Source organism: Labrus bergylta, chromosome 13, assembly GCF_963930695.1.
Source record: "Labrus bergylta chromosome 13, fLabBer1.1, whole genome shotgun sequence".
Lineage (NCBI taxonomy): Eukaryota > Metazoa > Chordata > Actinopteri > Labriformes > Labridae > Labrus > Labrus bergylta.
In genome coordinates, this window is record NC_089207.1 from 21823580 (window position 1) to 21851340 (window position 27761).

The window sequence follows — 27761 nt, forward strand, 5'->3', positions numbered from 1 at the left end:
CAGACTTTCTAAAACTGAAATAAGCAGCAGTGCGTTCCCAATCCTACGTGAGCGACAGAGGGCGAATTAGAAACAAGGTGTCGGGGTAAAAACGGCGCTTGGTGTCGCTCACAGGCTGTCATGACACTCCTACAGGCGTTTCATTCTGTTAGCATTTGTTGCTCACGACTGCAACAAAATGTAAGGTTGCTTCTTGTAAATATAGTTTGTTAAAGGGAGCTAACAGGAGTTCCAGAGCTGGAGCTTTGGATTTCAGGGTGGATAAACGCACACATCCAGAGTCAGACACCAGCGGCACCAGTTTACACAGAACCACAAACGTGATGTCACACTCAACTGACGTCTTCTTCTTTGTCTGTTTCATGTTGCAGGCTGCAGACCATCGGTGGTCACAGAGGTCAGAGGAGTCTGTGCGGCTCCACGTTTCGTACGACGGCTCGCAGACATGCAGGTGATGGACGGCAGCAGAGTCACCATGACTGTGGAGCTGACGGGTACGACCATGGCGCGTGTGTGTTCAGTGTGTGTGTTCAGTGTGTGTGTGTTCAGTTTGTGTGTGTGGGTTCAGTGTGTGTTTATGCGTGCGTGCGTGCGTGCGTGCGTGCGTGTGTGTGTGTGTGTAAGCTGTGGTATTTCCTGTCAGTTCTCCGGGGAGATGTTGGAGATGAGATGAGGACAGATTCACTGTGGACGAGCCCTGCCTCTTCATTTCCTCTCTCTCCCTGTGTGTGTGTGTGTGTGTGCCTGTCTGTGTTCGGTGTATATATGTGTGTGTTCAGTGTGTGCGGTCGTGTTCTCGGTGGGTCGTTGCTCTGATCTGACGGTTTCTTTCTGTGTGTGTGTGTGTGTTACATAATGATTTTCCACACAGTCTTTTCTCCATATAAGCGGTGTGACGATGAGCTCTACTGCTGTCTCTCTAAGATCTCTCTGTGGTCCTGAAAGAAAACCTGGATTTATTTCCATATATGAAGTTTGATATAAAAACAGAACGAGTCACATTCATTTAAAAACTGTGATTTTGTTCTAACGTGAACATTTCCGACCTTTAGGATGAGTTTGCAAAACCTGTGAGAGCTGCTGACACATGGTCTTCAGATGAGAGAGGGTCTAACCCTGCCCCCCCCTCTTTGAAAAGTGTTGGGTCGCCGGTAGCACAGTGGTTAGTGTGCATGCCCCATGTACGGAGGCTGTAGTCCTCATTCCCTCTCTCCCTGGTTCTCCTCTCTCCTGTCTCTAAATAAATGCCCAGAAATTAACCTTTAAAAGGCATTTTTCACATCAATGTCGTAACAGTTAAATGTTTCTATGACATTAACCTGTGCAGGTTATTTCAGGTTCTGATCAGTAACGATTGAGATGTATTGACGTCGTCATCCTGGTCCATAGGTCACCCTCCTCCAGACGTGGTGTGGCTACATGACGGGCAGGAGGTGACGGAGACGGAGGACTTCCACCTCCTCAGGGAGGAGAGCCGCTGCACCCTGCTGATCCAGGAGGTGTTCCCCGAGGATAACGGGGGCTACAGCTGTCAGGCCTGGAACCAGTACGGGGAGGACGCCACCCACTGCCAGCTCACTGTGGAGGGTAAACAGGCACTCTGTTCAAGGAGCTAAATGCTAACTGCAGCATGCTAACAAACCAGCAGTGATGATGCTAACATGCTAACAGCTGATTAGCAGTTCATCCTGAGGGGAACATTTATTCCAGCTGGAGTTTCTATTTAACTCTGGACCGAAGTACAGGACAGGTATTAGCATCATTAGCCCGCATTGCTAACATGGCTTATAAATGTCTGTGTCTTCCTCTCAGAGCCTCAGGACGGTGTTCAGCCCTGGTTCATCACTAAACCCAAACCTGTAAGCGCCGCCGTGGGTCAGCACGTCCTCCTGTCATGTGCCATCGCCGGAGACCCGTTCCCCCAGTACACCTGGACCAGGGTGGACCCCAGCCGATCTCTGACCTCTGGAGGAGACTACGAGCTGCTGCAGAAGGAGGACGTGGTCTCTCTGCTGATCAGGTCAGTCTCTCACATCATCCTGTCAGACAATTGAACATCCAAAGAACCAACAAGAGCCCGATCCACGTTAAGTCAACCTTTATGTTGTTTTTTATTCAGGAGGGTGAAGAAACAGCATGCGGGAGAATACCTGATCACTCTGAGGTGAGACGATCACACTTCCTGTTTATTTTCTGTGTCAACAGAAAAGACTAAAATAATCCTCTGATGTTCAGTTTGAGATTAAAGTCACAAAGTAACATCCCCCCCTCGCTCCCTCCATCCCCCCTTCCCCCACTCCCCCTCCCCCACCCATAAATCCTTCTATAATCTGTCCCTCCCCCTCCTCACTATATACTGTACACAACTGTCCTCCACCATCTTCATAGGATCCCCGTTTGTCCATGAGCTTAATGGTGGTCATAGTACTGGCCAATCACGTACCTCCGTTCTTTGGTACCCGGTTAACCAGTTTTGCCTGTAAAGCTCCGTGCTTTCCCAAACGGCTTCATCTAACACCAGGAGTGGCGTCCTGCTTCACCGCACATCAGCTTCTCTGTGCCTGTTCAATGAAATGGCCCCGCCCATCTCCGCTTGTCTTGACTCTATGTTTCGATTCAAACAACCCTAACTCTCCACAAAGTTTACCTTTAGCTGCTAGCTCCTTTAGCGTGGCTAGGTAAGGGGCTGAATAAGCCGATAATGAACAAGGTTTTCTAACCTGTGTGTGTGTGTGTGTGTGTGTGTGTGTGTGTGTGTGTGTGTCAGGAACTCGGTGGGGGAGTGCAGCGGCGTGGCCTGTCTGTCTGTCACTGATGGAGAGACGGACCGGACGAGAGGAAGAGGAGGACGAGGGGGAGAGGACAGTAGGTGAGACGTCCTTCAGCTCGATGTGTTTCACCTGTTTGATATCACGTTAACGAGCGGCGGTTCACTATGCGTTAGAGAGATCACCTGAACGTGGAGAAAGTTGAGTATGATGGACGAGGATGTCGTCGGTGAGGCTGGTCTGGGAGGATGGACTGAAGGCCGGGCAGAGGGAGACTCAGGATGGGGTTCCTGTCTCTGATCCCGACCCAGACTGTACCTGTAGGGTGTGGTTTAGACGCAGTCCTGCTCCTGAACCTAAGTGACGGAGAGAGAGAGAGAGCGGGAGGGAGGGAGGGAGAGGGGGAGAGAGAGAGAGAGGGCGGGGGAGAGAGAGAGAGAGAGAGAGAGAGAGAGAGAGAGGGAGAGGGGAAGACAGAGAGGGGGAGATAGGGTGAGCAACCACTCCACTCTTCTTCCATTTCCAGGATTTCCTTCTGAACTGTTTATCATTCATTATCCCTCATCAACGATCTCCATCTCCTGATCACCAGTTCGTGTGTGTGTGTGTCTTCCTGTTCTACATCCACAGATTCACTAAAGCTTCTCTAATCCGACCATCAAACCAACCAATCACAGCCTCCCTCGCTCCCAGCTGTTCACAAACTTGTCTGTGTGTAAGTGTGTGTGAGTGTGAGAGTGTGTGTGTGTGTGTGTGTGTGTGTGTGTGTGTGTGTGTGTGAGGGTTTTAACTTTTTAAATGAAAATATAAAAAATCTAAAGTGATCGGAACAAACAGAAAGTAAAAAAAAAGAGAGAGAGACAGAGTCCAGCTTCTCTTCTGTTTACATCTGTGTGTGTGTGTGTGTGTGTGTGTGTGTGTGTGTGTGTGTGTGTGTGTGTGTGTGTGTGTGTGTGTGTGTGTGTGTGTGTGTGTGTGTATGTTTGTGTGGAGCCCGTTCTGGGTGTATGCCCATATAAGGGCAGTGGAGTCACTTGTGATGTAACGTGAACATTTTGGGTCGAGGTCTCTTTCCTCCCCTCTCTCTTCCTCTGTCTTCACCTCTCTCTCTCTCTCTTTCCCTTTCTCTCTCGCTTTCTCTCTCCCCCTCACTTGCCCCTTCCCCCAGCAGGGGGGGCGGTGCCTCTTGTTTCAGGGGGCTTTAACCAGCTCTGTTTATTATCTCCCCCCTCTCACTCCATCTGTCTCTGTGCTCGTTCAGCCCTGCAGCAGCAGCAGGAGGAAGAGGAGGAGGAGGAGGAGCAGCTGGTGGGATCTTTGGGCTGAGAGGAGGTGCCAGAGGAGGAGGAGGAGGCGTGGAGCAGAGAAGCAGCCGGAGCAGTGTTGGTGTCAGTCGGCAGGAGGCCAACCAGGAGCAGAAGGAGAGCCAGAAGCTCCTGCACCTGCATCAGGAGGACAAGAAGAAGAAGGAGGAGGACCAGGACTCCCCAAGTGCCAGCACCGCTCCCCGAGGCCTCCTCAGACGCTGTGTGGACACCAGGGAGCGCGGTGAGGAGGAGCTTCGACAGAGGGAGGCGCAGCAGCTGGACTTTCGCTCCCTGCTGGGACGCCGAGCTTTCAACGCCAAAACCAACCAGGAAGAAGAGCAGAGGGAGGCCGGCCTCGTCGCCGCCGAGCACCACTTTCATCAGATGGATTTTAAGGCCAACTTGAAGGGCGTCAAAGCCAAGACGGAGGAGAACAAGAACACCTCCTCCGGACAGGTTGACTTCCGCTCCGTGTTGGGGAAGAAGGGCGCCCCAGGCAACGGGAACAAACCTGCAGATAGCCCTGGGAAGAACGCCGGAGACTTCCGTGCCGTCCTCTCCAACAAGAAGAAGCCAGGGAGTCCCGAGAAGAACGGCGAGGGCGGGAAGACGGAGGTTAACAACTGCGTGGATGGAGGGATTAACGAGAAGAAGAGCGGAGGAGGAGGGAAGGAGCCGGAGTTCGTGGAGAAGCTGAGTGATGTGACGGTGCTGGACGGGCAGCGGCTCCGGCTGCAGTGCCGCCTCGCCGCTGCCACCACAGACGCCACCGTCACCTGGACGCTGGACGGGAAGGTCATCAAGTCGTCCAAGTTCATCGTCCTCGCAAACGAAGGTCAGAGGTCACACACGCAGAAACACAAACGCAGCCGCAGCTGCCGTGTTCAGACTCAGACTGAGAAGACGTTAGATAAAGTTTTGTGTTTTTGAAGTCAGCTGATTGTTGTTGAAGAAGACGAGGCAGACGAGGGGAAACGATCCGAGTAGAACCATCTGTCTGAGAGGATTCAGACTCTATTAATAGAGTCAGAGCTGAAACAATAGAGAGAGAGAGAGAGAGAGAGAGAGAGAGAGAGAGAGAGAGAGAGAGAGAGAGAGAGAGAGAGAGAGAGAGAGAGAGAGAGAGGATGTGACTGAGGCTGGAACTACATGTGGGAACAGATCACTTACACACACATACACACACTCACACAGACACACACATTTCAAACTGGCTGGCATGGCGTGGTGTCTCTCGAGTCCAAACTTGTCTCTCGTCAGTTTGAACATCCTTTGTGATGTCGTTGTTGACAGCGTTCATGATTTCTCGCCGTCTGTTTCTTTCCTCTCTGAACGACTCTGCAGACGTTTGCTGAGCGTGTTTTTGTTTGCACCTTCTCTGCTCGCTCGTGGTCGACCTCTGAAGCTTTTCATATTCTTCATAATCTGGGGTTCATCTGCAGACGATGACACAGGTTAGTTGTCGAGTTGTCTGATCTCCGTCACCACGGCAACATAGTCTGCAGGTTTGCATATTTTCAAAGCTGAACCGCATCCATGTGCGTGAGGAGGATCCACGGCGTCGACCCCGAGGGCGGTGTTTGTTTCCTCAATGCAGGCGGCTACGCTAGCTTAGCTTGTTGTCATGTGTTCTCTCTGCGCATGCTCAGTAGACTGTCCTACTCGATCATGCAGTGACCGTGTGTGAGGGAGAAACTCCGTCCTGTCATTCAGCACGTCATTAAATCTACATTTTAGAAATAATAATAATATGAAGAATATTACATGCATCACTATGGACATTGTTGTCCATTTGGTCAAATTTTACCAAAAGCTTCTTTCAGAAACGGGCCCCAGAACTGCAGGATAAATCACAACATCATCGTCATCACTATAAACACATCCCAATATTCTGAAATAACGGCATGTTTACATTTCACCTGTTAAAGGACACATGAGAACAATAATAATAATAATAATAATAATAATAACAATAATAATAATCCCCCGCAGTCTATAGTGAATCGGGAGTGATTCCAGACAAAGTTTAAAACTTTCATCCCGTCGTCCTCCACCCTTGTTTCCTCTGATGTCTTGTGTGACGCTGAGCGCTGATGTGAGAGGTCCAGAGATCTGAGTCCAGACTCTGAAGGACTCACACTGTGAGCGTGTGTCGATCTGTTTAAAGATAATGATAAAGATAAACTTTATTGATTCCCCCGTGGGGGAAATTTGTGCATTACAGCAGCTCCAGAAAACAGGGGACGGGAATATAATTATTAAAAATAAAAATAGAAGTTAAAATCAAATCAAACAAATTTACATCAGTTAAATAAAAAAATACAATTATGGAAAATTACACAGTAACTACACTGGAAAGGGTTATTGTTATTAAAAAACACACACACAGTGTGTAGCATGAGGTGGTGATGCTAAGTTTGATCTTCGCACACAATAATAATGCTGTTCCATCGTTATCTGTCCTCATGTGTGGACTCATTTTAGACATCTGTCAGCGTGGAGCGGGCTTTAAGTGACTCACACAGGCACCTTGATGAAGTAAACACTAGTGTTAGCTTAGCATAACACTCGGTGATGGCGCTTCACAGCAGCAGTAAACAAACAGAGGGGTGAGAGGGATGTCACTGAGGCCACGCCCACTTCTCACATACAGTCTGTGGTCGTAACACAGTGACCTGCTGCTATAACTGTACACACATGTATCTGTGTATTTATGAACCAATGAGCACACTAGCTGAGGATTCCCTGTGTGTGTGTGTGTGTGTGTGTGTGTGTGTGTGTGTGTGTAATCCCCCTCCTGTTATTTCAGTCTGCAGGACAGCCCCTGATCCACCATCGTGTTTGTGTTTATCATCATCGAGGTCTCATGTTAAAGGACAGAGGTCACTCATGATCTGCAGACACACACACACACACACACACACACACTGCTCAGGATCCGTTAACCCTGAAATGAGGGAAACTCAGGGTTATCCGTTTCAGGTGGGGAGCTCACTCAAACCCGTTCATCTTCAATGACCACCAAGTTTCTCTCGGTCTCCGCCGACCATGGTGTCTTTTAGTTGATCCTCGGTATGAAAGGGCTGCATTTCTCCGCAGGAGATATTCATTTAATTAATTAATAAACTAAACGGGATAAAGGTGAGAGGATATTTAGCCTAGGCTATGTGTGTGAATCATAGGTGTGAATATAGCATTATTGTGGTAACTTCTACTCCTAAGAAACAGTCTACAACTTTATGTCCAGATATTCACTCTTTATAGGCTATAGAATGGTAAGAGTTTGTTTACAGATTGTGAACGAGAGGGCAATGTGCTGCAATCAAGGGTAAAACGAGTGACGTTCAAATGCACACCAGAAAATCTTAAAACCCATACTCAAACGAAAACTGATAATCTAGTTATTTATCATACTCCCGTCCTGTTACAACAATTATCTTTGGGATAAAGTTAATGCACATTCAGATAGACTCTGAATGAAGTTAACTTTAAATTTCATTTTGAGCTATTTTAAAGTCGCTTTTCTTCTGCTGGATTGCATCTTAATGAAAATAAATTGTAGGTTTAATACCATTCCACCAGTTTTGACCTGCAATATTATAATTCTGATTAAATATTAAATTAATAGACTTCATTACACGCTGACTCGAGCAGCTGTTTTCTCTTACACTACTTTTCTCTCCTTTACCGCTGCAGCAATGTTCCTTTTTTTCCTTCTTAAAACCTGTTCATATTTGCCGTATGTCCGCATGAAGATATGCTATATTTTGAGATGGTTAAAGTAGGAGGATCTCTTTTTTGTCGCCTGTTGCCATGGTGAATCGTAGAATTGGGGCTCCATTCATGTTGGCTTTTTATCGTCGTGGTGCACACGCTGAACACCGAGTGGACCTACTCAGAGTTGATTTAACAAATTGAAATCTGCTGATCTGGAACCGAAAACTCAGAGTTTCCCATCTGAGAGTAAATCAACTCAGAGCTCAGGGTTAGACTGAGGGTTCGTTGAACCTTCTTTCAGAAACGGGCCCCTGGTGTTCAGGTGTGGAGTGTTTTTAATAGTTATATAAATGTAATAAATCGAATAAACATAATAACACCGCCTCCCCGTCGTGTCTCTGTTTGTGTTTATTAATAAAGTTTGTGATAAACTAGAGGATTAAATGTTCCTTTATATGCTGAGAACGTTTCCCTCCATCTTTAGATAAATAAACGGTGATAACTCTCCAGATCAGCTGTGAAAACAAAGTCAGAGCTGAGAACAGTCAGACGACGAACGACCCAAAGTTATACTTTAAAGTCGACCTCTTCTTCCGATGTCCGTTTATAAACTCTCTTAAAGGGTTACAAAGCTGGATGTTCAAACTAAACGTGGGCAAAGTGTCAGATCATGAGGTAAACGTATGTTGGAATAATCCCAGGATGAGTCTGCAGAGGGCGTTAAAAGCCTTGTTCTGTAAATCATGCCATAGTTCCCCGATATGAAACCAAGAATTCACCAGATGGCTTCAAGCCTCTACGTAAGTAGTTGAAACCTCTCACATAGACTCTCTTCTCCCAACACTGGAGAGCAGCCCTCCCCTGGCAGCCCTGCAGCGTTCTGCCCCCCCAGGAAGGCTTCCAGAGAGCTGGTCAATCAGAAGATAGAGGGCATGAGGGGAGGAGGGGCCTTAAAGACACAGAGACTGAAATGAGGGTTTTTACTTACTCCAGTATCATTCACACACTGACGACATGAAAGGTGAACTTGAGGAGGATATGGAGCTTTAGGGCAGCATCATGGAGGAATATGGTTTGGTGAGCTTTGGCGCCCTCTGAAGGCCTCTAGGATGAACTGCACTGTCGTAAAACATGCATGTACCATTATGTACCGTTAGAATTGTAGTAGACTGTTTCTTAAAGCTCTCCAACGTGTAAAAATCAGTTTGATATCTCCTCTAGTCCGTGTCCTCACTCTCTCTCTCTCACCCTCTATCTCTCTCTCGCTCTCACTGTCTTCTTCTCTTCTTCTCTTCTTCTCTTCTTCTCTTCTTCTCTTCTTCCGTCTCCGTCCTTTTCCTCTTAGCCTTAGCTGTTGTATCAAACAGTACAGAGACAGGCTAACTGGCTGCTTTGTAGCTGAAGGCTGCTGCGTGAACTAACGCAGCAGCCTCGGCCCGCTGCCAAAGTTACTTGGCAGCAGGCGAGGAGGGCGCTCTGTGGACGCGAGAGAGACACCATTCTCCCTGTTGGAGGTTATTGTTCTATTAGATCGACTTTGAAAAGACTGATTGAAGGAAGATGAGTTACTGACTGTTGCTTTAAATACTCACCATGCTGCTTGTTCAATTCAGCCGTGTTGAGGTCACTCCCTGCTGACACTGTGTGTGTTAATGTGTTGTTGTGTAGTGTGTGTATTCATTTGTGTGCTGTTGTGTTGCAGGTGGCCTGTGCTCTCTGACTATCGGCAAAGCGCTCCCTGAGGATGAAGGACAGTATAAATGCCGAGCAGAGACCTCGGCAGGGAAAGCTGAATGCTCCTGTATGGTTCTAGTCGACGGTAAGAAATATGAATGTTCCTCTTTACCACATTTGTATCTGTGTGAGGTAAATAAACGTGCACGTCACATGGGAGGACTGCTCCCGAAATCCTCCTGATATGTTGTTCACACATGCACCTCACAGCGGGAGACTATCCCTGTCAGACAGGAGGGGGGGGGGGGGGGGGGGCGGGGGTCTCCTGAGGTAAGACGTGATGAAAAAAGAATGATGTGGAAGCAGCAGAGTCCTCTATACGACGCTATAATGAGAATATTTGTCTTTCTATCAATGCTACGTGTAGTTGAACAGAATCACAATCTGAACTAAAGAGTGGAGAAGAACATACTGGAGAACAGGAAACATAATGCAGCAGGTTCATTAGAGCACGGAGATCGTAGAGGTGGCGTGCAGACAGTCTATTGTCGTGCAGCGATCACAGAGAATAAACGTCACCACCCCCCTCCCACTCGCTCCAGGTGAATTCTCTTGATTATATCCTGCTGCATTCTCACATCAGCTCACTCTGACTTTCTGCAGAATACATATGAGCACACTTGGAAATGTCATGCATGCAGGTTTGTAGCCGTGGTTCATTTAGAACTCCTGACTCCTGCTCGGCTCTGAGGATTCAAACAGGAACTTTAGAAAGATAGAGAAAAGTCTGAAACCCTGCAGTGAACACAGCAGAGAATAAAAACACACAGATCCCCTCCCCCCCATGCCTCAGTCTCCTTCCGGTTTCCTGTAATTAAAATAATTCAACACAAACAGACTCAGTTATCAGAAGGAGATTCCTGAGACCAGTGTGTAGTTCTGACAGTAAGAAGAAGTCTCTGAGGGTTCATCCTCTGAGGATCAGATCTCTGAGGATTCAGCCTCCGAGAATCCGATCTATGAGGGTTCATCTTCCGAGGATCAGATCTCTGAGGGTTCATCCTCCGGGGATCAGATCTCTGAGGGTTCATCCTCCGGGGATCAGATCTCTGAGGGTTCATCCTCCGAGGATCAGATCTCTGAGGGTTCATCTTCCGAGAATCAGATCTCTGAGGGTTCATCCTCCGGGGATCAGATCTCTGAGGGTTCATCTTCTGGGGATCAGATCTGTGAGGGTTCATCCTCCAGGGATTGGATCTCAGCGGGTTCATCCTCTGAGGATCAAAACTCTGAGGGCTCATCCTTTTGGGATCAGTTTAGCCTCAGCTCCAGCTCTCAGCCGGTTGTTAGGATGACTGAAAGTTAGGCTGAGATAGCATTTCCAGCATGGAGACCGCCATCGATGGTTCTCCAGCGCCCCCTGCAGGAACAGATGGGAGACGTCAGTCTGCATCAGAAGCAAGTGATGATGTCTGTTGGAGAGGCACAAAGTGACCTTAGCAGTAAAGCTAATGAATCTAAAACTCAGACAGAAGCTCCTTCAAAGTAAAACAGCTAAAAAGATCGACAAAAACTTTTCAGACTTTGATTCTGAAATGTTTTTCACTGTTTCTTAATCATCTGTAAACTTTAGACCAGTCTGATATCAGAGTCAGGACTTTATCTGAACCATCTCCTGATCTTTTGTTGCTTAATCATTCTCTCTCTCTCTCTCTCTCCCCCTCGCTCACCCTCCTTCAGACCCCACAGAAAACTCTCCGGCTGACAAGAAGTCGAAGAAGGCGACTCCGACCTCAGAGAGTGAGTTTCCAAAATATGCAGCTGCCTCTTTCCTTTTGCCCGAATATGGAGCTGCAGCCTGGGATCACTGGTTCCCACACACACACACACACACACACACACACACACACAGGCTTCTATTTTAGAGCAGCTCTGTGTATCATTGAAACCATCACTGTCAGATTATTAGTCCTTCCTCCCTCAGACGGCTCTTCTCTCCACATTAGGACCACATTTCCCATCAGCCCCCTCTTCCCTTCTCCCCTCTCTAAATGAGCCTTTCGTGTTTCTGACAGCTTTGTCTCTAGTCATCAGTGTGAATGTTTTAGTGACCTGGTCGTGTGTCTGCTCCTGAACCGCGGAGTCAGCCTCACTGTCGATGTTGTTGCCATGGTGACAGCATCCTGTTTGTTTACATCCTCTGGGGATGGGGCTGCATGTTCAGTTTGCTCCTCTTAATGTCCAGATGACGTCTGTTGTTGCTTACATAGTTGAAAGCCCTTTGTCCACAGACGCCGTCTTTTGTGCTGCAGTGTCGTCAACACAAACCAATGTATCTCAGCGATTTCAGCGTTCAGCTTCCAGAGAGCTAAATGATGCTCAACGTGATCTGAGACACAAGTCTGACTCATCTTCTGAAGGAAGACTTTCAGGTGTAGAGCTGCTGCTGATGTCAGGACACGACTCGTTTACATCCTTAACACAGTGTGTAGCAGACAGTGTGTAACACAACATTGTGTAGCAGACAGTGTGTAACAGACAGTGTGCAACAGACAGTGTGCAACAGACATTTTGTGTGTAACAGACAGTGTGTAACAGACAGTGTGCAACAGACATTTTGTGTGCAACAGACAGTGTGTAACACAGTGTGTAACAGACATTTTGTGTGAAACAGACAGTGTGTAACAGACAGTGTGTAACAGACATTTTGTGTGTAACAGACAGTGTGTAACAGACAGTGTGTAACAGACAGTGTGCAACAGACAGTGTGTAACAGACATTTTGTGTGTAACCAACAGTGTGTAACAGACAGTGTGTAACAGACATTTTGTGTGTAACAGACAGTGTGTAACAGACAGTGTGTAACAGACAGTGTGCAACAGACATTTTGTGTGTAACAGACAGTGTGCAACAGACATTTTGTGTTTAACAGACAGTGTGTAACAGACATTTTGTGTTTAACAGACAGTGTGTAACAGACATTTTGTGTGTAACAGACAGTGTGTAACCGACATTTTGTGTGTAACAGACAGTGTGTAACCGACATTTTGTGTTTAACAGACAGTGTGTAACAGACATTTTGTGTGTAACAGACAGTGTGTAACCGACATTTTGTGTGTAACAGACAGTGTGCAACAGACATTTTGTGTGTAACAGACAGTGTGCAACAGACATTTTGTGTGTAACAGACAGTGTGCAACAGACATTTTGTGTGCAACAGACAGTGTGTAACACAGTGTGTAACAGACATTTTGTGTGAAACAGACAGTGTGTAACACAGTGTGTAACATACATTTTGTGTGCAACAGACAGTGTGTAACACAGTGTGTAACAGACATTTTGTGTGCAACAGACAGTGTGTAACACAGTGTGTAACAGACATTTTGTGTGAAACAGACAGTGTGTAACAGACAGTGTGTAACAGACATTTTGTGTGTAACAGACAGTGTGCAACAGACAGTGTGTAACAGACATTTTGTGTGTAACAGACAGTGTGTAACAGACAGTGTGTAACAGACATTTTGTGTGTAACAGACAGTGTGCAACAGACATTTTGTGTGTAACAGACAGTGTGCAGCAGACAGTGTGTAACAGACATTTTGTGTGTAACAGACAGTGTGCAGCAGACAGTGTGTAACAGACATTTTGTGTGTAACAGACAGTGTGCACCAGACAGTGTGTAACAGACAGCGTGCAACAGACAGCGTGTAACAGACAGTGTGCAGCAGACAGTGTGTAGCAGACAGTGTGTAACAGACAGTGTGCAACAGACAGTGTGTAACAGACATTTTGTGTGTAACAGACAGTGTGTAACAGACATTTTGTGTGTAACAGACAGTGTGCAGCAGACAGTGTGTAACAGACATTTTGTGTAACAGACATTTTGTGTGTAACAGACAGTGTGCAACAGACAGTGTGTAACAGACAGTGTGTAACAGACAGTGTGCAACAGACAGTGTGTAACAGACAGTGTGTTTGTGTCTGCTGCAGTTTGTTTTTCTGTCTTCAGCTCTCAGTGGAAAATCTGCTCTTATCTTTATGATCCAACTCTTAATCCTCCCTGTGTGTGTGTGTGTGTGTGTGTGTGTGTGTGTTTGCGTGCAGATTGTGCATACCTCAGTATTAAATTCTCTGTGAGGATGCTGCTCTGACATGAACTCTGTTGTCCTGCTTTGAGTTTGTGAATCCTGAAACCTGAAGCAGGAGTGTGTGAGGGCATGCACACACACACACACACACACACACACACACACACACACACACACACACACACACACACACAGAAAACAAAGCAGTAAACATGTTTCTGGGTGATGTAGAGCGGACAGATGTGTCCGTGTTCTGCACAGAGATAACCTTGCCTTGTATGTGATGGATGTTGGAGATGACAATAGTCGTGTTCAGACAGTTTGGTTGTTTAAGGGTTAAATTGACCTTTTAAACTCGGTTACATTAAGGTAGAATGACTGCCTGCATAGACCAGTGTAAGGCAGCCATGTTAGTTTGATGTATCCTCAGTCTCTTTATAGAGAAAGTAATGGTGATTTGAATTAGTGCTAAGCTAACATTAGCATGTGCTGCTTACATGTGGACCATGCTGAATAACCATGCTCTACTTCAAAGAGCTAACACATTTAAAAGAACAATACGAGTTGGTTTGGTTTCAGGTTTTGTCCGAGAAATAAGAGTCAGGTGTTATTGTGTCTGAAGGAAATGGATTTAATTTATTGTGTTAATGTGGAAATACGCCCTCTGCTGGTGAGGATGGTTGTAACACTGAGACTGTGATTCGATTTTATCACCACTGTCTTATTTTTATAAATAGTATAAATAGTGTATATATTTTTCCTCTTTAATATAGTCAGGTTTGTGCTAAGCTAATCTAAGCTAAGCTAAGCTAAGATCCTGTTGTGTTGCAGGATTTGAGTTCACCTGACTCTAGAAAAGCTTTGAAGATGCTAATTCATGTGATCCGTCCTGAATGAAACGTGGAGTCCTGTGAGGAGTCTTAGCAGCAGATCTGAGCTGACAGCTCACAGAAGGGATGAGGGGAGGATGAGGGTGGAGGTGTGGGGGATGCTCTTCATGGCTTCTCTCCCTCTCTACCTTTTAAGGTCTGTTTTGCTCGACCGTCCCTCCTCTCAGACTTTGTTTTACTTCACACTGCACATCAAAACTCTGCAGCTCCTTTTAAGAAACTCCTGAAACGCTAAAGTCTTTACAGAGACGCTCCACAAAAACAGGAAGACGTCCACAGAAACTCAAAGACCTGGAAGATGTTTAAGAGAGACTGTAGCCTGAACCTGAGTCTGACTGACACTGAGTCTGACTGACATTAAGTCTGACTGAACCTGAGTCTGACTGAACCTGAGTCTGACTGACATTAAGTCTGACTGACACTGAGTTGTTGCTGTAGTTCTGGCTGCAGGTTGTTGCTGCAGGTTGTTGCTGTAGGTTGTTGTTGTTGTTGTTGTAGTTCTGGCTGCAGGTTGTTGTTGTTGTTGTTGTAGGTTGTTGCTGTAGTTCTGGCTGCAGGTTGTTGCTGTAGTTCTTGCTGCAGGTTGTTGCTGCAGGTTGTTGCTGTAGTTCTGGCTGCAGGTTGTTGCTGCAGGTTGTTGCTGAAGGTTGTTGCTGTAGTTATTGCTGCAGGTTGTTGCTACAGGTTCTTGCTGTAGTTCTTGCTGCAGGTTGTTGTTGTAGTTCTGGCTGCAGGTTGTTGCTGCAGGTTGTTGTTGTAGTTCTTGCTGCAGGTTGTTGCTGTAGTTCTTGCTGCAGGTTGTTGCTGTAGTTCTGGCTGCAGGTTGTTGCTGTAGTTCTTGCTGCAGGTTGTTGCTGTAGTTCTTGCTGCAGGTTGTTGCTGTAGTTCTGGCTGCAGGTTGTTGCTGCAGGTTGTTGCTGTAGTTCTGGCTGCAGGTTTTTGCTGCAGGTTGTTGCTGTAGTTCTTGTTGCAGGTTGTTGCTGTAGTTCTTGCTGCAGGTTGTTGCTGTAGTTCTGGCTGCAGGTTGTTGCTGCAGGTTGTTGCTGTAGTTCTGGCTGCAGGTTGTTGCTGTTGTTCTTGCTGCAGGTTGTTGCTGTAGTTCTGGCTGCAGGTTGTTGCTGCAGGTTGTTGCTGTAGTTCTGGCTGCAGGTTGTTGCTGCAGGTTGTTGCTGTAGTTCTGGCTGCAGGTTGTTGCTGTAGTTCTGGCTGCAGGTTTTTGCTGCAGGTTGTTGCTGTAGTTCTTGCTGCAGGTTGTTGCTGTAGTTCTTGCTGCAGGTTGTTGCTGTAGTTCTGGCTACAGGTTGTTGCTGCAGGTTGTTGCTGTAGTTCTGGCTGTAGGTTGTTGCTGTAGTTCTTGCTGCAGGTTGTTGTTGTAGTTCTGGCTGCAGGTTGTTGCTGCAGGTTGTTGCTGTAGTTATAGCTACAGATTGTTGCTGTAGTTCTGGCTGCAGGTTGTTGCTGCAGGTTGTTGCTGTAGTTCTGGCTGCAGGTTGTTGCTGTAGTTCTGGCTGCAGGTTGTTGTTGTAGTTCTGGCTGCAGGTTGTTGTGGTAGTTCTTGCTGCAGGTTGTTGCTGTAGTTCTGGCTGCAGGTTGTTGCTGTAGTTCTGGCTGCAGGTCGTTGCTGTAGTTCTGGCTGCAGGTTGTTGTTGCTGTAGTTCTGGCTGCAGGTTTTTGCTGCAGGTTGTTGCTGTAGTTCTTGCTGCAGGTTGTTGCTGTAGTTCTTGCTGCAGGTTGTTGCTGTAGTTCTGGCTACAGGTTGTTGCTGCAGGTTGTTGCTGTAGTTCTGGCTGCAGGTTGTTGCTGTTGTTCTTGCTGCAGGTTGTTGCTGTAGTTCTGGCTGCAGGTTGTTGCTGCAGGTTGTTGCTGTAGTTCTGGCTGCAGGTTGTTGCTGTAGTTCTGGCTGCAGGTTGTTGCTGCAGGTTGTTGCTGTAGTTCTGGCTGCAGGTTTTTGCTGCAGGTTGTTGCTGTAGTTCTTGCTGCAGGTTGTTGCTGTAGTTCTGGCTACAGGTTGTTGCTGCAGGTTGTTGCTGTAGTTCTGGCTGTAGGTTGTTGCTGTAGTTCTTGCTGCAGGTTGTTGTTGTAGTTCTGGCTGCAGGTTGTTGCTGCAGGTTGTTGCTGTAGTTATAGCTACAGATTGTTGCTGTAGTTCTGGCTGCAGGTTGTGGCTGCAGGTTGTTGCTGTAGTTCTTGCTGCAGGTTGTTGTTGTAGTTCTGGCTGCAGGTTGTTGCTGCAGGTTGTTGCTGTAGTTGTTGCTGCAGGTTGTTGCTGTAGTTCTGGCTGCAGGTTGTTGCTACAGGTTGTTGTTGTTGTTGTAGTTCTGGCTGCAGCTTGTTGTGGTAGTTCTTGCTGCAGGTTGTTGCTGTAGTTCTGGCTGCAGGTTGTTGCTGTAGTTCTGGCTGCAGGTTGTTGTTGCTGTAGTTGTGTGTGTGTGTGTGTGTGTGTGTGTGTGTGTGTGTGTGTGTGTGTGTGTGTGTGTGTGTGTGTGTGTGTGTGTGTGTGTGTGTGTGTGTGTGTGTGTGTGTGTGTGTGTGTCCAGCACAGCATAAAAGAGGCCCCTAGCCACGATTCCCTGATAAAAAAACATAAAGAAGGTTCTGCAATAATGTGTATCGCATCGACACGTGACCTCTGTAGGGGAAACTCCCACAGCTAGGTCTTTGTTCTGCCCTCTGAGTGAGCCCCCTTCTCACCGTAAACAATAGGACATGGCTCGAGAAAGCCCGAGACAACCAAGCCCTTCCAGAGAGGGGGCGTGGTCAGACACAGCTCATTTACATTTAAAGGTACAGACACAGAAACAGCCTGATCTGAGCAGGGCTGAAATAGAGGGGTTTATAGACATTATCAAATACAGGATCAGAGTTGATTTAGAACAAGAAACTTCACACACATGTTTTGAGGAGCTCTGAGACTTATTTACACTGGTTGAAGATATGTCACCTTTAAGTTTTGAATTGATGGAGACGGTCTCCCTCAGTTTGTTCCTGGTTTACAAAGAATCTGTTCCAACAGGCAGTTCTTCTGAGTGAGCTCAATAAGTTTGTGTAATAACTGAGACACATGTCTTCGTCTTCTTCTCTAGAATAAATAAAACCTCCAGGAACTATTTCCTGCCTGCAGAGGAGCTATTTTTAGAATTACCATATTTGGTCATCAGAGCCGCTCTGTCTCACATTCTTCTTCTTTTCTGTGACCCATGAAGAAGAAGTCAGCATACATTGTGATGTCACAGAAACAAAAGACAGAAACTCATCAGAGAGATGAAAGAAGAAATGAACATAAAGAGTTCAGATCCCTAAAAGGACAGACTCCGTTTAAAACAGGTCCAAGGTCAACAGATGATCTGAGAAAGGAATGAAGCAGAGCTGAACGTTAAGTGTCTGTTTCAAACCATCACAGGTAGTTCAGTTTATCATTTAAAGAAGGAGGGACTGGCAGAGGACATTCATGTTACAAAACACAGAATACAAACGTTAAAGATACAGTCAGTCTCATGTTCCTTCAAAATAAAATACAGGGGCGCTGGTGGCGCAGTGGTTGGTGCGCGCGCCCCATGTATGGAGGCTGTCGTCTCAAGCGGGTGGCCCGGGTTCACATCCCACCTGTGGCTTCTTTCCCGCATGCCGTTCCCCACTCTCTCTCTCCCTGATTTCTGACTCTATCCACTGTCCTATCTCTCCATTAAAGGCACAAAAAAGCCCAAAAATAAATCTTAAAAAAATAGATAAATAAAATTAAAAAAATACAGACTTCTCCTAAAGTAAAGCTGCTCCATCGTCCCTTCTGGGCCTCCGTACATGTTTGGTGGTGACTGTGTCTGCTGAGACCCTGTCCTCTGACTGGACTTTACTGTTCTGCTTCGACGGATGTGGATGTAGCGGCAAAGAAGAGAAAATATAGCTTCAATACCGATTCTCTGACCGTCTGTTTTTGGTTTTGTGTTTCAGGTGAAGCCAGAATAAAGAAACCGACGACAAAGACTCCTCCGAAACAAGGTGACCATTACAGAGTCAAAGGTCACACACATTTTAAGCTCACGTTGACACAGTGTGTGATGAACATACTCCATCTAATGCAGCGAGATGTATGCAAAGTCTGTCAGTCAGAGTCAGTCGGACCAACATCAGATATGACAGTGTATATACTACTGATTGATCTGTGTGTGTGTGTGTGTGTGTGTGTGTGTGTGTGTGTGTGTGTGTGTGTGTGTGTGTGTGTGTGTGTGTGTGTGTGTGTGTGTGTGTGTGTGTGTGTGTGTGTGTGTGTGTGTGTGTGTGTGTGTGTGTGTGTGTGTGTGTGTGTGTGTGTGTGTGTGTGTGTGTGTGTGTGTGTGTGTGTGTGTGTGTGTGTGTGTGTGTGTGTGTGTGTGTGTGTGTGTGTGTGTGTGTCCAGCTCTCCCTCCTCAGATCCTTCAGTTTCCAGAGGACATGAAGATTTTAGCCGGAGAGAAGGTGGAGATCCTCTGCAAGTTCTCTGGAGCTCCACCCATCAACTGCACCTGGCTCAAGTTCAGGAAACCAGTGAGAGAGACACACGCACGCTCACACACCTAACCTAAACTGCAGTGCATGCTGGGAGTTTAACCTAAACTGCAGTGCATGCTGGGAGTAACACCTCTGCATGAGTGTGTCTCAGTACTGAAGCTTTAAAAACCTTCAGTCACATTTTCATAAAAGAGAGAGAGTGATGTCTCAACGAAGACAAGCTCGCTCGTCTGCAGCTCTGCCCTCTGTGTCCACACATGTTTGTCTTATCGAGTCAACGTGCAGGAGTTTGTCTGCAACTTTGTGTTGAATAAAAACAGTAAATATACAATATTAGGTGTCTAGGACTTCTGTCTGTTGCCGTGATAACAAACACGTCTTTTTTTCATGTGTGTAGATCCAGGAGGGCACAGCTGATATCTCCATAGAGAACAGTGACAGCAGCAGTCAGCTGACCATCGCCAGCGGTCAGCAGGAACACTGCGGCTGTTACACCATCGAGTTGAGGAACAGCTACGGCCTCCGCCAGGCGGCGCTCAACCTCACCATCGTCGGTCAGACACACACATCGTGCTTCTTTACGAAGATTAGACTGTTTCCATGACAACATCCCTCTGTGTTTGATCAAAAAGACTTTAACCCTGCCCCCTCCCTCCACAGATAAACCCGACCCCCCGGCTAAGGTCCCTGCAACCTCAGATGTCCGACGTGCGACTCTGACCCTGTCCTGGTACGGCCCGACATACGACGGAGGCAGCGCCGTTCAGTCCTACAATGTGGAGATCTGGGACTCTGTGGAGCCCACGTGGAAACAGCTGGTGTCCTGTAACAGCACCTCCTACAATGTACAGGTGAGGGGGAGTCACACCTGAGACAGAGCGACGAAACGCCACCGAGCGTTTGATTCTAAAGTTTGCGTCTGTCTGCAGAATTTGCTCCCGGAGCGTCAGTATAAGTTTCGTATCCGGGCGGAGAACATCTACGGCGTGGGCGAGCCGAGTGCCGAGTCTGAACCTGTGACCATGGGACTGGTGGACGATGGTGAGTCAGCTGAACACACTTGACACACAGCAGGTGACTCGTCAGACCTGAGTTCACTAAACTGAGTTCACTAAACTGAGTTAATTAAACTGAGTTTACTAAACTGAGTTCGCTAACATAAACTAACCTAAAGCTGACTAACTGAACTAACTGTGTTTGGTCTAACAGATGCTCTGGACGAGGCCGAGGAGGAAGACGATGGTACGCCTTCCTGTTTACACTGACTGTATCATCTGATTAACACTAACACAACAACACACACACGCACAAACACACACACATCTGAGAGATGATAATAATCTAACAAAACTAAAGAAATCATAACATGATTAACTCAGCACTGACTCTCTCTGTGTGTGTGTGTGTGTGTGTGTGTGTGTGTGTGTGTGTGTGTGTGTGTGTGTGTGTGTGTGTGTGTGTGTGTGTGTGTGTGTGTGTGTGTGTGTGTGTGTGTGTGTGTGTGTGTGTGTGTGTGTGTGTGTGTGTGTGTGTGTGTGTGTGTGTGTGTGTGTGTGTGTGCAGACTCCGAGAAAGAGCCAGACTACAGGGACGTGAGCATCAGATCAGACGTGAAGGTGAAGGAGCTCTACGATGTGGAGGAAAGGCTGGGAACGTAAGGCTCCGCCCACTCACACCTTGCCCACAATGCAACTCTTCACTTATAGCAAAGAAAAAATGTGTGTGTGTGTGTGTGCCAGGGGGAAGTTTGGTCAGGTGTTCAAATTGGTGGAGAAAGCGACGAAGAAGGTTTGGGCAGGGAAGTTCATCAAGGCGTACTCGGCGAAGGAGAAGGAGAACGTGCGGCAGGAGATCGGCATCATGAACAGCCTCCATCACCCCAAACTGGTGCAGTGCATCGACGCCTTCGAGGGCAAGTCGGACATCGTCATGGTGCTCGAGATGTACGTCCAGATGTTCAACGGAAACGTTCAGATTAGTAGAGACAATTCTGCTGACAGAAACTTGACTCACTTTGATACGTTAATCTGTGTAACCACATGTTTTAAAGGAATATAATCCCAGTTATTCTATATAAATAAAGTTATTATTATTATGATGATCGGTGATGTTACAAAGTACTGACGCTGTTAAAAAATATTCATATTTGAACTAACAGCTGCAGAGCAAAACATGACCAACAAACGTGTTGGTATGTTTTCACATTACCGCTCTGTGGAAGAAAGAGGACGTGAGCATGAACGTGTTGTTTCACTACAAAGTCACACTGCCACCTACTGGCCTGGCATGTGTATCACAGTGTTTTTGGTCATTTTGGTGAATCTGTGTGCACAGAGATTGTTATCAAACGGTCGTTTTCTAAACTGACTTCTAGTGAAAGTGTCCGCAGGCTTTTTATTTTGAAAGTGCAGCTCACCACTTATCAGCAAATTTAATCAGCATAATACCTGAGACGACATCAGACCCGAGTATAACTCATAAAACTCTGTGTGTGTCTGTGTGCGTTCAGCATCTCTGGCGGCGAGCTGTTTGAGCGGATCATCGACGAGGACTTTGAGCTGACAGAGAGAGAAGTGATCAAATACATGCTGCAGATCATCGACGGCGTGGCCTTCATCCACAAACAGGGCATTGTCCACCTCGACCTCAAACCTGAAAACATCATGTGTGTCAACAAGACGGGCAGCAAGATCAAACTCATCGACTTTGGACTCGCCAGACGACTCGGTAACCAGTCAGTGCTAGAGGGGGGCGGGGGTTAAAGGAGAGCAGGAGGTTTAGGGACTGTAGGAGGAGGGATTTACTTCTCCGCATTGAGTGATGAATTATTCAAGGAGTTGGTTTATAACGACCTGTTCTACCGTAAGGAGGACGTTGTTTAAAAAAACTGGTTTGCTTTCTGTTTGACTAAAATACTTCACCCGGGTAACAACACACCTGGGATCCACTGAAGCTTCAGTGTTTAGCCAGCTCTGCATCGGTCTGTAAACCTTTCTGCGTTCTAACCTCTCTCCATTGCTCGTGGAGCTTATTAGAAACATGCAGAGGCTTTTTAGGTCGGGTACAATCACTTCTATCCGAACCATTTCTCTTGCCCGCTTCCATCACTACAACACCTGTTGGTTTGACCTGATAACTGCTCTCATATCTGGAAAACTGAAGGGCGTCCAAAACAGCCATGTGGGGGTGTCTTAAAATCGCCTACCCTCTCTGGTCCAAACAAATCCAGAGCATTCAGGACCAGAATCTAAAGTTAGAAGGAGGACATACTGGCTGCTGCATTGTTGTCAGAGAAGCCAGCACTTCAACATAGCATGTTTCCTTAATGTCTGATCATATAGTAACGTACCTTTATCATTTCAGTTACCACACATCTTACAGATATAATAAATGAAAGTATTGATGATACAAATCTTTGTTTCCGAACAGAGAACGCGGGCACTCTGAAGGTTTTGTTTGGGACTCCAGAGTTTGTGGCTCCTGAGGTGATCAACTACGAAGCCATCAGTTATCCTACAGACATGTGGAGTATAGGAGTCATCTGCTACATCCTGTGAGTACTTCATTATCTCATGGAGACTCTCATGTAGTGAGTCTGGTTCAGTCTGGTCCAGTCTGGCTCAGTTTGTGTTTGTCGTCCTCTCAGGCTGAGCGGTCTTTCTCCGTTTATGGGCGATAACGACAACGAGACTCTGTCCAATGTCACATCAGCCACCTGGGACTTTGAGGACGAGGCGTTTGATGAAATCTCCGACACGGCCAAAGATTTCATCACCAACCTGCTGAAGAAAGACATGAAGTACGAAAAACACTGAACACGGGGTCTGCAGAGGGCTAACTGTTAGCTTACTGTTACAGTAGCTTACTGTTAACTTACTGTTAGCTTATTGTTAGCTAACTGTTAGCATTATTTTGTTGTTAGTTTACTGTTAGAGAAAAGCTAAGATTTTAAATGAACATAAATCTGAAACAGTAAAGTGCGTGTGCGTGTGCGTGTGCGGCAGGACTCGTCTCACCTGTGCTCGGTGTTTTGAACACACCTGGCTGAAGCAGGACACCAACACCATGAAGACCAAGAAACTGTCCAAAGAAAGGATGAAGAAGTACATCCTGAGGAGGAAGTGGCAGGTAAACAAACAAACAAACAGAAATAAAGATGAGAGCCTGAAGACGATGTAAAGGAGTCGTGACATCAGCAGCATCTCCACACCTGACACAAAAAAAACGAGTCATCCACCATTGTTGTTGACCAAGCTGATATCAGAAGTCCGTCCCTTTCCTTACTTGTGACATGTGACTGTTTCTTCTTTTGTGGTAGAAAACGGGGCACGCTGTGCGAGCCATCGGCAGACTGTCGTCCATGGCCATGATGGCGGGAGTCAGTGCCAAGAAGGGCTCGCCCACCGAAGGTACGGACAACAAGGTGACAATGACTGAGAGAGAGAGATGCTTTGTTCATTCATTCATCATCGTGTGTGTGTGTGTGTGTGTGTGTGTGCGTGTGTGCGTGTGTGCGTGTGTGCGTGTGTGCGTGTGTGCGTGTGTGCGTGTGTGCGTGTGTGCGTGTGTGCGTGTGTGCGTGTTCAGAGGATAATCAGTTCCTGGAGTGTTTGGAGTACGAGCAGAAGACGGAGTGTAAGCCGACATTCAGCTCCGTCATCAAGGACGTGGAGGTGGTGGAGGGCAGCGCCGCCCGTTTCGACTGTAAGATCGAAGGTACGAGACGGACAGTTGTACATCACCACTGCCAACAGCCAATCAGAACACAGAAAGCACTGTCATGTTTACTGTTTGTATAGAAGGGTCATGTGTTGGATGCTACTCACAACACGAACAGGCGAATGTGTGTGACATCACGCCCTGGTTATACATCTTTGGCGGTGGTTATAAACCTGTCAGCCCTCCCAGGTTTAATCTTGACTTTAATGTACTAACAAACAAAATAATAGAAAATGAAGTTTCCCTCCTGCTCTGCGTCCGCAGGTTACCCCGACCCCGAGGTGGTCTGGTACAAAGATGAACAGCCAATCAAAGAGACCCGACACTTTCAGCTCGACTACGACGAGGACGGAAACTGCAGCCTTGTCATTTCAGAGGTCAGAGGTCGCCTGGTGGTGTCAGTGACGCTGTCATACAAGGAGGTGTTACTGATGATGTCAATGCTTCTACTCCTGCAGGTTTCAGGTGACGATGACGCCAAGTACATGGTGAAGGCGGTGAACAGTCTCGGGGAGGCGACCTGCACCGCCGAGCTGCTGGTGGAGGTGATGGCGGGAGAGGAGGAGGAGGAAGAGGAGGAGGAGGAAGAGGAGGAGGAGGAGTAAAGAAGTGTGCACTCCCACAGGAGGAGGAGGAGGAGCCTGTCACACCTGAGCATGAAAAACTGACCCCTTATTATCAGATGTTGTTGTTCCAGGTGGAGCAGGTGGGCGGGGTTTGTGGTGAGCATGTCATGAACATATCACATGATTTAAACCTCAAAACTTGTCTCAAATTCCACTTCATGTCACACGATATCATTTTTATTTAACTTCCTGCATGTTTTAATTTAAATTAGCACCATGCCGTGTGATAAACCCCGCCCACCTGACACCTTTGGAGATCAGCAGCTCCCCCCCTCACAAGTCAGGACCTCATCTTCAGCAGGTTTCCTCTTAAAAATACAGAACTGAAATCTGACACTACATGGAGCTAAGTTTATTTCTCATCATTTTAAATTCATCGGGTTTTATCAGTGAGATCACAAAGAACTATTAATTTTATAAATTTTTATTTGATAAATCGATAAATCAATAAATTGATCTGCTTATTGGAAATATAAACGACAGTAAACATGTCAGTAACTCAGAACAAGCTTTAGCATGTTAGCATGTTGCTGTAGCTCTCATCATATTTAAGACAAAATGAATTATGGGAGCTGTAGTTGTTGCCTTACTGTTAAAAAAAAAACCATCTGGAGCTCAGACTCAAACTTGAGGACTCGGACTGAGGCTAGGATAGTAGGGACTGGACTCAGACTCTTTGGTGACTTGACCTGGACTTGAGGTTTGGTGAATCTAGCACTGGGGACCTAAAGACTCAACCAGGGACTGGAGGTTTGGTAACTCGACTTGGACCTGAGCTCTGGGGACTAGAGACTCAACTGGGACTTGAAATTTGGTGATTCAACTAGGACTCAAGACTTAACTTGGAACTTTGCTTAGACTCAACCTTCTGGACCTTCCCCACCTCTTCGGGGGGACAGGACTCGGACATGGCTCAAATTTATTTTGGTGACTCAACTCAACTCAGACCGGCGGTTTGATAACTCGACTTGGACTTTAGCTCTGGGTACTGAAACACATCTTGGAACTTTGCTCTGACTCTGACTCATGGGAGGGACAGGACTTGGACTCGGCTCAGATTTTTCTTTGAGGACTCGACTTGGACTTGAGACTCAACAAGGACTGGAGGTCCGGTGACTCGACTTGGAAGCAGATTTAGGCTGACATCACTCCTTAACCATACTGGGATTCTGGGTAATGAAGTCTCCCCTACAGTTTTCCTGTTGTGATGATTTGAAGCTGACGCAGAGCGCTGGCTCGCGTCACGACAACCTGAATAGAAACAAGACCAGACGCTGTCAGGCTCCGTGAGAGTAAGAGGGCGACTCTAACGATGATTAACGTTTTGAAATATTCCGTCTTGTAGTTTTTATCCCTCCTTCTGTTCTGCTTCATGTTTCAAACACTTTTATTTAGACTCTGAGCGGTTTGACCATGGAGTACTCTGTGAGCTAACGTCACCTGTGCCTTAAACTGTTAGCCTTAAAGCTACACGGGGGTCATGTTGTTTTTTTTTATCACTTTGAAGCGTCTCTGCTGCGTGAACGTGTCGCTGACGTCCCAGTCGTACCGTATGTTGTTTTTGTCACATTCCAGCTGTTTGTTTGTGCTTTACATCATTTATCAGACATTTGAAGAAACCAAAGAATCTCCTCTGAGATGTCACAGGTGTGTGTGTGTGTGTGTGTTCCTTACCTGCGCCTGCCGCTCGCTCTGTGTGTGTGTGTGTGTGTGTGTGTGTGCTTGTATTTCAGAAGGTTTTATTTAAGCACAGATTTATTATATTAATGTGATCATATGAAGAGCCAGCACTTACTAGGTCACGTCTGTCCCTGAGGCAGTGACTCACTCTGGTGTGTTTCGTATTAGATGTATGTAGATGATGTTTTTTTATGAATATATCTGAGTGTGACGAGCTGCAGAGGAACATGTACCACACACTTGGACTGTAGTTACTCACCGAAACAATAAACGTATCACAAAAACAACCGGCTGCTGTCCTTCCTGATCCCTGAACAACACAAACTCACCTTACACACCTGTCCTCAGTGAGCGATCATGTCATCAAACACACACACACACACACACACACACACACACACACACACATACAGGTCATATGAGGTTATTAAAGTGAACATTTAAGATGCTTTATTTCATTTAAAGGTCACATATTCTGTAAAATCCTCTTCACCATGTTCCTCTAACTCTAATATATGTCTCTAGTCTGTCTACAAACCCCCCAATGATGAGAAAAGTCCGTCCTCTCCGTCTTTTTCCTGCTCCACTTTTCAGAAAATGTGTGCTCAAACAGGCCGTTTGGAAAATTTTCCCTTCATGACATCACAAAGGGCAGTAACCCCTCCCCCAGGTGGGTGACACTCCCACAGCTAGGTGTTGGTTCTGCCCTCTGAGTCTGCCTTCTCACCGTAAACAATAGGACATGGAGCGAGAAAGCGCGAAACACCCAAGCCCTTCCAGAGAGGGGGCGTGGTCAGACACAGCTCATTAACATTTAAAGGTACAGACACAGAAACAGCCTGTTCTGAGCAGGGCTGAAATAGAGGGTTTTATAGGCATGATCAGAGTGGATTTAGAACAAGAAACTTCACACACATGTTTTGATGAGCTCTGAGACTTAATTACTGGTTGAAGAAGAGGAGGAGGATATGTGACCTTTAATGAAAAGAGACATATAGAGATATAAACATGATCAAATTGAGCTTTCTGTGGCTCTGAAGCTGTGAAATAAAGCTGCAGATATACAAAGGGTTAAAATAAAACAATGTAAACTGGTAGAACATAACGAGAAGTTGGTGTGGTTCCAGAATGGAGACACAGGTGGATCTTTAAATATGAGGTTTGAAACCTGAAAGTAGTTTAAAGTCCTGTATAACTTTTTATGTTCAGAAACAGTTTTGTGTTGCCATGGCAATATGACGCACCAACACATCAGGTGTCAAAAATCAATACAGAATAATCAGCTGAGAAAACAGAATTCACACAATTATATATTAAGACACAATTTATTAACTTTCTCGGGGGGGGGGGGGGGGGGTTGTCAGAATGAGATTTCTATATTCTTGATTCATTTATTGTTGTTCAGAATCTAAACCAGGCCGAGGAGGAGGGAAAACACACACAAACACATACATGGAAGTTGTGCAGAATAGAACAGTTTTTGCAGATGCTAGATAGTCTGTGCAAATATAAAGTGCAGTCTGTACACGTATTAACTTAAATCATACAAAGGTCTAAATGTGTGTCCAGGCCTTTTCTGTTTGGATTTGATCAATGAAAACAATACAATATTTCAATTTCTGACAGCAGGGTATCACTTAATTCTGCTGGGGTCCTTTGGTACCAGTAGGGGGGGCTACAGGGGGGAAGAAGGTTTGGCACCTCTGTTAAACACCATGGATGCATAGATGTTTTAGTTTAAAGAATATTAACCTGATAAAACTTTTAGATACCCGTATGTGAATGATTAATTGTTAAATAATTTTAC

General features: G+C 46.3%; 1 protein-coding gene across 1 annotated transcript in view; it reads left to right on the plus strand.

Moving 5' to 3' along the window:
- mylka (myosin, light chain kinase a) overlaps positions 1–26241 on the plus strand; it is a 44479-nt gene extending 18238 nt beyond the window's left edge. Inside the window, exons 11-34 of the mRNA XM_029277643.2 lie at positions 372–494; positions 1390–1587; positions 1813–2020; positions 2120–2164; positions 2768–2869; positions 4030–4910; positions 9495–9611; positions 11207–11266; positions 18393–18440; positions 18838–18965; positions 19327–19483; positions 19590–19780; positions 19859–19970; positions 20139–20171; positions 20493–20583; positions 20669–20872; positions 21439–21656; positions 22359–22482; positions 22576–22728; positions 22934–23057; positions 23248–23338; positions 23517–23645; positions 23913–24025; positions 24107–26241. Of these exons, the coding sequence (XP_029133476.2) occupies positions 372–494; positions 1390–1587; positions 1813–2020; positions 2120–2164; positions 2768–2869; positions 4030–4910; positions 9495–9611; positions 11207–11266; positions 18393–18440; positions 18838–18965; positions 19327–19483; positions 19590–19780; positions 19859–19970; positions 20139–20171; positions 20493–20583; positions 20669–20872; positions 21439–21656; positions 22359–22482; positions 22576–22728; positions 22934–23057; positions 23248–23338; positions 23517–23645; positions 23913–24025; positions 24107–24253 (3797 nt within the window). The 3' untranslated portion in view covers positions 24254–26241. The remainder of the gene's footprint in view (positions 1–371; positions 495–1389; positions 1588–1812; positions 2021–2119; positions 2165–2767; positions 2870–4029; positions 4911–9494; positions 9612–11206; positions 11267–18392; positions 18441–18837; positions 18966–19326; positions 19484–19589; positions 19781–19858; positions 19971–20138; positions 20172–20492; positions 20584–20668; positions 20873–21438; positions 21657–22358; positions 22483–22575; positions 22729–22933; positions 23058–23247; positions 23339–23516; positions 23646–23912; positions 24026–24106) is intronic.
- Positions 26242–27761: the final 1520 nt, after the last annotated feature.